This window comes from Gymnodraco acuticeps, unplaced genomic scaffold (genome assembly GCF_902827175.1).
Source record: "Gymnodraco acuticeps unplaced genomic scaffold, fGymAcu1.1, whole genome shotgun sequence".
NCBI classification, from domain to species: Eukaryota; Metazoa; Chordata; class Actinopteri; order Perciformes; family Bathydraconidae; genus Gymnodraco; species Gymnodraco acuticeps.
Window position 1 is genome coordinate 2,093,777 of NW_022989755.1, and position 9,215 is coordinate 2,102,991.

Consider the following 9,215-nt stretch of genomic DNA (forward strand, 5'->3'; position numbering starts at 1 on the left):
TAATGTCAACTCGTTATTGTGGTTAAATGACTTGTTTAAAATCCCTTAAAATATGTGACGGTTGGGTGTAAAAAGAGCTGCTTCAGCTTTGATCTTGATCCCTTTTCTGAGTCAATGTGCTGATTTTTAGCTAACTGGAAACTCTGAACGTTCTTCCTGAAACAGGCCTCTGAATTATTTTACACAATCAATCAATGTTTATTTATATAGCCCAATATCACAAATGTTACACAAAAAGCAGGACAGGGAATATAACTGCAATAATTTATTTGAGGCTCACTGGATTATGCAAAAACTTGAGACGATATTGCCCTTGAGAAGACAAACATTTACATTATTTTGTAACAGATAAAACATTCATCCAAAAGTTAATTGTTAACAACGTACAGATACATGGAATTGTGGATTAAAACTTAATTGCACTATAATTCTGACCTATCTTTTAAAGATTCGGAATCTGGAAAGATTCCATGCATTTCAAGAATTTAAATGTGCGGAAACCCTGGTGTTGAGAGTATAGCTGGCCCAATATGTAAGTTCTTTCAAGTCCTGCACTGAACAGTCAGACTTAACCGAAATAAAGAAAAGTGTACATCTCAAAATTCCAATAAAATCTTCCCAGCTTTCTACTGCACTGGCAACGATTCTTTTTTTCAAAGAAAAGGTTTTGGTGTTGCCATCTTACCTAAGACAGCCCTACAGAACCTTTTCTTTACAGCAGAAGCACTCTACACAGTCTCATTCTACAGTAATATACTTTAAAGGACCACCTACATTTGAAATGAAAAGAAACTATTGAATGTTAAGCAACAATTTGACAGGATTATCGTCATGAAGTTGGTCTGTGCATTGTGGAAATGACGGTTGTGGTTCAGAAGGACAAGATGGTTCTCTGGATGATGTCGATACATTCGTGCATCTCGTCCTCTTTAATGATGAGAGGGGGGGCCAGGCGGATGATGTCCCCGTGTGTGGGCTTGGCCAGCAGTCCGTTGTCACGAAGGCGTAAGCACACCTCCCAGGCGTTATAGTCTGTGGGAAGTGTTCAAATATGGAAGTCAGATAAAGCAAGCTGCAAATCATTGTTTACACTTCAATTGTCTTACAAAGGACATCGTAGGAATGGCAAGTGTGTAAATAAGTAAAATTCACTTTTAAATATGTTGGGAATCTCACTTTCAAATTTGTATTTTTAAAACAGTTCATCCTAGAGATGGATAGCAAATAGCCCCAGTATAGTCCAGACTCCAATAAAATGTTATCCAAGTCACTAATTCAAATCAACCAAGCCTTCCTTTAAAAAAAAATGACCGAATGACATCACAAATTGTTGTCTTGATGCTGATTTCCAGTACATATAGACAGCAATTTCATACTTGTATACTAGACTCAAACTCTAGTAGTTTAAATTGTGTGGGTTAGGATTGTTACTTTTGGTCTCTTTGATGACGACTGCGTTGAGGAGGCCTTTCCCTCTGACTGTTGTCACGATGTCTTTGGGCAGTTTGCTCAGCTCGCTCCGCAGCAGCTCTCCCATCTTCTGAGAGTTCTCTGCCAGCTTCTCCTCCTCAAGCACCTGCAAAATGAATCATTTCCAAAAATGTAACATGTGTACTTTTCTTCTGATGCTTAATAGTCTATGGAGGTAGCTGGGGCGGCTTTGGCTGAGGAGGTGGAGCAGTTGTCCACCAATCAGTGGATGGTTAGATCCCAAGCCCATCAGTCAACATGTCGAAATGTCAACATGTCAAAGTATCCTTGCGCAAGAGCACTGGGCACTTATCAAAAATAGCTCCCAATGGTGTGTGAATGTGTGAGAATGTTAGTCTCCCTGAGCAGGTTGCAACTTGGACGTCAGCCTGTATGGCACTGGCAGCCTTTGCCTCTGAAGCATGTGAGCAAACAGGTGATTGTTGTACACGTAAAAGTTCCTTTAGCTGTCGCAAAGAGTGGAATAAATGCTGTTCTATTTAACATTTAGCAGTAGAAGCTTTCAACTATTTTAACTTTATGCTATGTTGCATATTATAGTGTAAAGCAGGGGTGGGGAACCTCCGGCCCCCGGGCCGTATACGGCCCGCGAGACCATTTGGTGTAGCCCTCGAGGTAATTTATAAACACACGCAAAAAAGAAAAAAATTAAAGAAATCTAGACCGCAAAATAATTAAACAAGTGAGTGTCTTGTTTTTCCTGGCCAAGGTCAGGGTCCTTGAACACAACACAAGCCTAACGTGTCATCACCATAGACTGTATATATATATATAAAGGTCATCACGTGGTATATGTCTCGTCTGACAGGGGTGTAGTTCTGACGGGGAGCACCAGAACGCAGCTCCGCTCCGGCACTTCCAAAAATTGCAGTACCCATAAGGAGCCTTACACATGCTGCAGTTTCTGCGTGGCTGTGTCTTTAGTTGAAAGCCCAGTGATCTGTTCATCTGTCATACTGATCATACAGTCAATAACTTTGTTGTTATTAGCATCTGGTTAGCTAGCTATGCTAACGAATATAAGAAGCTTTTTCTACAACCAGTGAGGTAAAGGCACATCTTTATATGATCATTATAGTTATCAAAAAACAAGAGAATAAAGTAAACAGGTATAAAATACTATATGACATTAAAAAAAAGTTGTTATTAATAAACAAGAATACAGTTTGAAAGGAGAGTGATTTGTAAAATATCCATAAAGAAAAAGAAATCTGCTTACAGTTGTGTTTCATCTGGGTGTTGAGAGATGTATCCATAGAGCTCCTAATGTTGCTCTCAAAGTGCACCAGATATCAATCTGGTGCACTTTACTTTATGCTTTCAACTTCAACATTTAAAAAAAGATCTTCCCGGGGAGCATGCCCCCGGAACCCCCTAGAGGAGGTTAGGTCCCCCCCCCCCCCACTTAAATCATGTTCACATGGATAGGAGTCTAAACACATTTGCATACATCTTGTGTCCATATCTTTCTGTTTTGGTGGTCATGCCACAACTCTGCACGTGCATGCGTGAGTCATGGCAAGATATCTGGATTAAGAGGTTGCTTTTTCTTTGCACAGCATGAAAGAAAGGTGAAATGAGTGGGCTGTGATTTTAGTATTTTTAAGCAGAGGTCAATAATTTGTACGGCCCTCGGAGGATGTTGAAAACATTGAAATGGCCCTTGAGAGGAAAAAGGTTCCCCACCCCTGGTGTAAAGCAATAGAGGTTGTTTGAGGGTAGACAGGCAAGTACATTTTGGACACTGACCTCTAGTGCAGCCATGGCGACCTGACAGGCCACGGGGTTTCCTCCATATGTGGACCCGTGCTCTCCAGGCTTGATGGTCAGCATGATCTCATCATCACACAGCACAGCCGAAACCTGACGCACACAAACACAGACCAGTTCAATCAAAGGTTAAAGTTACATAACTAATTTGATTCATAATCTTGTCCAAAATAACTGGAATCTGGAGTAATTGCAAAATAAATCTGTAATAGGGATGTTGATAACTTGATAAAGTGCTTACAGGGTAAACTCCTCCAGAAAGAGCTTTGCCCAGGACCACGATATCTGGGCGGACCTCCTCGTGGTCCACAGCTAGGCGCCGGCCAGTCCTCGCCAAGCCCGTCTGCACCTCGTCATCGATCCACAGCACCTGCACAAACATAAGAGGACTTTAGTGGTCATTTTCACAGCAGGTTGCTACAGCGCTCGGTGTCTTGGTGTGACCCGTAGATTCCTTCACTTACAATGTGTAATAATAACTGATGGAGCTAGATCATTTTTTTAACCAGTTTATCTAACTAGGGGAGATTGGGGGAATGAAATTGAAATGTGACATCAAATGAAGTGAAATCAAGACAAAGTAAAGAGATACAATAGTTTTGGGGAATATTACAGTTTTCCCGACTTCAGAGTCAGAAACTATAGTGCCATGAGACCTTTTTTATGTATTGGGATAATTTGGCTCAATTGTTCAGTGTCTATGGGATCCAATAACTTAATCATGATACAATTGGCATTTAGGAATACAAAAACTAATCAAAACAAAGCAAGTAAACCATGGGGGCAAGGCACTTCTTTAGTGACTTTATGTTTATTTGATGTGAACAATGGAATTCTTCAGGTGTATGGATATCATATTTGAAAATGTGTACTGAAATCAAAAACACAAAATAGATTACCCCATGGTTGCAAAAAATGGCAGATCTACTAACGTTCATTAACTGAGCAAAATAAACCTGTGTTATTTTTGGCACAATTGAACTTTGCTGCTCTCAACTTGAATTAAATGACTTAACCGGGTCTCTTCTTGTGAAAACAAGTCACCTGGAACTCTTCTCTACTTAAGTTTGTACAAGATAACAAAATACATAAAGGGCAAAAATGAAGCGCAGACTGCAGTTTGCCCTTAATTAATTTGAGGTTAAGGAGGAGAGTTTGTGCTTCATGTCTTTGAACTCCTAAGAGACATTCATAATTACAAAATATATTTTTTCCATTTTTAGGAAAATACCATGCCCTAAAAGCTGTGCATGTGGTTATTAAACATGCAAAAAACAAACTACAAAACCTTGTTCATAGATTGGTGTGCTGTACAACCTCAGTCCAGGAAGTAGATGGAAGATCTTTTTTGCATTTTCATTATTTTTGTGTGACTCACATTGTATTTGGTGCAAAGTTCTCTGACTGTGGTCAGGTAGCCCTTGTCTGGCACCACCACACCAGCCTCCCCCTGGATGGGCTCCACCATGAACGCAGCAACATTTGGGTCCTGAAGAGCTTTCTGGAGTAAAAAAAAAAAAAAAACTAGTCAGACATTTCTTTCTGTTACCATACAGTAACCCCTTCAATAAATACGAGCCGCTTTAGTCAATCATTAGGGTTCCTATGTTAATATGGAAAAGCAAAAGCTTCTAAGATAATATATGTGTAGAAATATGCAACTGCAAAAGGTGATTGGACCCCTTTGTTTACATAGTGAAGGATTCATGTCTGCTTGTTCTGAGGAAGTTTAAGAATTAAACTTTTTTTTTTACCTTAAAAGTGGACCGCCAAATGTCCACATCAAAGTCTGTTTGCAGGTCTTTGGGAGTGCTACAGAATATATATATAAAAAAAATGCATGCATGTATTTTATGAAGCCTTTTTGTGACTCCAGAGGCAGCTGGGCAATTTCTTAAAAATTCCCTCAAGTGATAATGCTTGGGGCGGATGACTATACATCTGAAAATGAGTTGGAAAGATGCATTGATTAAAATAAGACATTCTCTCTGGGTTATTTTTGTTCCTCCAGGTTAGTCTTAGCCAGGAAAACATTGTGAATGCCGTGCAATAGAATAGAATCGGAGGGATGAAACCCTCTTTAATGGTCACACATGCAGAGCATACAGTGAAATTTGTTCTCTGCTTTGAACCCACCCTAGACCAGGAGTCTAGTACTAGCTATTGTACAGCGCCCGGGGTTGGCTGCAGTTTGGCTGCAGATGTGACATTCCTTCCTGTTGGATCCACCCAGCAGAAACATGAACAGTGAAAATAAGCACACGGAAACATTTGCTGCCTCTAACGTCAGTGTTTCCTCTTTAATGCCAGTAATAAAAGTTAACCACTGATCTTGCAGGTGAACTTTTCTTGTAGTTAATTAGGTACGTTGTTTAAAGAGAGTCCAGAATGTGGTGAGTCTGGTTTGCTGTGGCTGAAACCTCACCCTTTAATTTAAGCGTTTTACAAGGCACTTGGCAGCTGCTTGTGAGAGCCTGAAACTCTCACAGGTCATTCCACCGAACTGACACTGTGTCTAACAATGATATTCAAACAGAAATTAAAGCGACTGTGCGGTATGTAGATTGCATCAAAACCGATACCTCCAGTTCTGGGATGTTGTTGTAAGGGATGATTTCAAAGCCTGGCATGAAGGGACCAAAGCCTTCATAACTGCTGGGGTCTGTAGAGCTGGAGATGGCCGCCATGGTGCGGCCCCAGAAGTTTCCATCTAACAAACACGGAGTAAATGAGATGGAATATTCATCATGCTGCTCTTAGTTTACATTTGTACATAATGTATGACATGTGGTACCTGTTGTCACCTTATCCTGTCTCTGTTGTGAGCATCGGATTAAGGCTGAGTTGGTAATGTATTGTGGTATTATCCTAAATGTAAAGGATCACTGTAAAAATGTTTGTATTTGTATAACATTTAACTCGGTATCTAAATGTACAATGTGATTCAGAGTGTTACCGCGAGGTTGTCAAGAGGTTGACATTTACTTCTGAAAAATATTCTCTGACAGCTTAAGTTTTAGAAGTATTGGACTCCATAACTGTTCCTATAACTAGTCTATTGAGATATATGGGTTACTTACCAGCGAAAACTATTTTGGCCTGGTTTTTGGGAACCCCCTTCACAGTGTAAGCCCACTTGCGGGCAAGCTTGCAGGCCGTCTCACCACCTTCAACCCCTAAATGTAACAACAAATAATAATAATGTCAACACTCATACTGTAATAACCTCTTAAGCTGTGTCATACAATTATCCTTAGGCGTTTCCTGACCGTACCTGTATTCATGGGTAACACTTTGTCATAGCCAAACAAGCCTGTGACATACTCCTCGTAGGCTCCCAGCACATTGTTGTAGAAGGCTCTGGAAGTCAGAGTGAGTTTGGAGGCCTGAGCATTGAGCGCAGCTATGATCTTTGGGTGGCAGTGGCCCTGGTTCACTGCACTGTAAGCACTCAGGAAGTCATAATACCGGTTGCCATCCACATCCCACACATAGATGCCTGGAGTAAAGAAGATCAGGTTGATGATTCATAAGTGATGTTAAGCATGTTGAGATAGATCACCAGAACCTACGGGCAACACAAATGCTGTGCTTTTCTATTAACCATTTTTTTATTTAGTTGTCATACGACGCTCTTGACTCACCCTTCCCCCTCTCTAAGGCCACAGGCAAGGGGTGGTAGTTGTGCGCTCCATACTTGTCCTCTCGTGTGTAGATGTCCTCGGAAGTTAGCTGGCGGTCAAATTTGAGTTTGGATGCGACAGTGGAGGCAGGACGTGTGCCAGAGTGGACACTTCGACTCAGAACGGGGGCGACACGGCTCAGGTTGCGGCTGAGGTGGAGAATCATTCCCTTTGTGGTTGTATGCTGCAAAGTCTATAATAAAAAGCAAGTACAAAAAAAAGAAAAAACTATTTAGATTGCATCAGTGCTGAATTTATGATAACAAATAGAGTTGCTCTGTTCGAAGCAGTACTAGAACAGCAAACAATAATTGATAAACATTTAGTTGATTAATTGGAAACTATGGTAATAATAGCTTATTAAGCAAAGATGAAGCTCTAAAAAAGCGAATAAAAAAACACCTGTATAACCAGACTTTTAAATATACGTGTTAATCCCATCATTGGCAGTGATGCTCTTACCCTGAATTAAACAGCACAAAACAAAGAAGTGCCTCTACAAAAAAAACACCGTTGCTACAAAAACATGGCTTGGCAGATCTGCTGATCAACAAATCTCTTTCATCGTAACACAATAGGGGATGAACATACTTTTGATGGATGTGGGTTGACAAAAGATTAACCTAAAGCAGCACGGCAACTCAACTTGGATGTTCCTGACTTTTCTATTTATTTAAAAACTTTGTTATGGAACTCTAAGACCCAACACACTGGAGAGTACAAGTCAGAGTGATCAAAAACAAATAAATGGTGAATCAGACAGAGTTGTCTTTCTGGTTATTTATTTGAAGCTTCAAATACATAGAGATACAATAAAAATAAAGACACAGGTTCCACAGAGTATATGATAGTCTGCGCCGATATAATAGGAAAGCAAAGCTTATATACAGCAAAGAGTGGGAAGTGCAGAAATCTGTCTTCACACGGTCATATTGTTATTAGACAGTGTGATTTTGTGTGAGTAGCCAAAACAGCTCTGTGGCCTTGAAGCTCTTGGGAATAAACCCACAGTAGAGTAGATAGAAGAAAACAGCACATCTCAGGAAATGAGAAGCATTTGGTTTAAAACATATAAGGATATAATAAAAATGTCCACTACAACTTCCATTCGTGGTTATCTGTTCCCTTGCTTCTGATCATTTATAGAATGCTACTTTCCAAATGTACCAATCTCAGAATGTGGTCTTCATAATGTGTTGGCACTGAGTGCTTGTGAGATTATCACACCATGTTTCACTAATGATTTTGGCATTTAAGTTAGATGGGAACATACATAGGCAAGTTGAATTCCCTGAAGTCAAACCCACTTTTCCAACTGTTACATCATGCAGTGACATAAGTTGCAAAACTGACAAGAAAGGAGTTGAAACATAGCCAATGGCTAACAGTGAGGATGTCTTGGATGGTCAATAACCTTGGAACGTGAATAAATAAGCAGAGCAAACAGACAGCACCTGGCCTGTGCCACAAGGACAGTTTGTAGACTGTCCAGAGTCAGACTCCCCTCTGCTCTTCCGACATGATTGGTTCCTGGGCTGCTGCCTCTTCAACACACCCACACACATTAACGTTACGTAAAAGAGCTATATAAAGACCACGAGTATGAGTTTCTATTAACTGATAGCAGCTCTGCCCAATGTACTATTATATAATATGTTAACATGCAGAATAATCTGAAATTCAACGTGACACCCAACGGCTTTGTGGATAACGAATGTTTCTCTGATAGAAGCTAACCAGACACAGGTGTTTCAAGTCCGTTATTTAGAAACCGAGTAGCTAGCTAACGTTAGCCTTCAATTTCCTGATGCCAGGAATGAAATACCAAGAAAGGTTAGCAGAGAGGAGACATAAATGGAAGTGAAACGGTACCAGAAAGAAGTCAAGCGAAGATAAAACACTCTTGAATCGCGAGTGATGCCTGTGTTGCCCGGTGGATGAAGCAGATGGTTGGTTCCGGACCGGTGCAGATTATGATGTGCCTCTGCCTGGCTCTCTGGCTGCTGACTGGAGACCTGACAACGCTTCGTGCGTCAGAGGACCCGCCCACTATGTTGCAACTTTCCCAACGATTGCATCGATCAATCAAAACTACCCCCCCCCCCCCCCCAACATTTGCAGCAATAATAATCACACTCATCACCAATTAAACCAGTGACACTGTATCGTCCAGTCATTTAAAAATAAATTCACAGCCGCGGTATCAATTATAATAATAATTTTTTTTAAAGTAATTTCACTGCAGCATATTTTAGGGACTCACTGTGTCTG

General features: G+C 40.6%; 1 protein-coding gene across 1 annotated transcript; it reads right to left on the reverse strand.

Moving 5' to 3' along the window:
- Nucleotides 1–243: 243 nt before the first annotated feature.
- Nucleotides 244–8,973, reverse strand: oat (ornithine aminotransferase). The gene is made up of 10 exons (XM_034212391.1): nt 8,817–8,973; nt 6,906–7,137; nt 6,536–6,760; nt 6,342–6,437; nt 5,844–5,971; nt 4,640–4,762; nt 3,503–3,631; nt 3,241–3,354; nt 1,432–1,576; nt 244–1,032 (listed from the first exon to the last, which is right to left on the reverse strand). The coding sequence occupies exons 2-10, from the start codon at nt 7,108–7,110 to the stop codon at nt 872–874; spliced, it is 1,326 nt and encodes a 441-aa protein (XP_034068282.1). The 5' UTR covers nt 7,111–7,137; nt 8,817–8,973; the 3' UTR covers nt 244–871.
- Nucleotides 8,974–9,215: the final 242 nt, after the last annotated feature.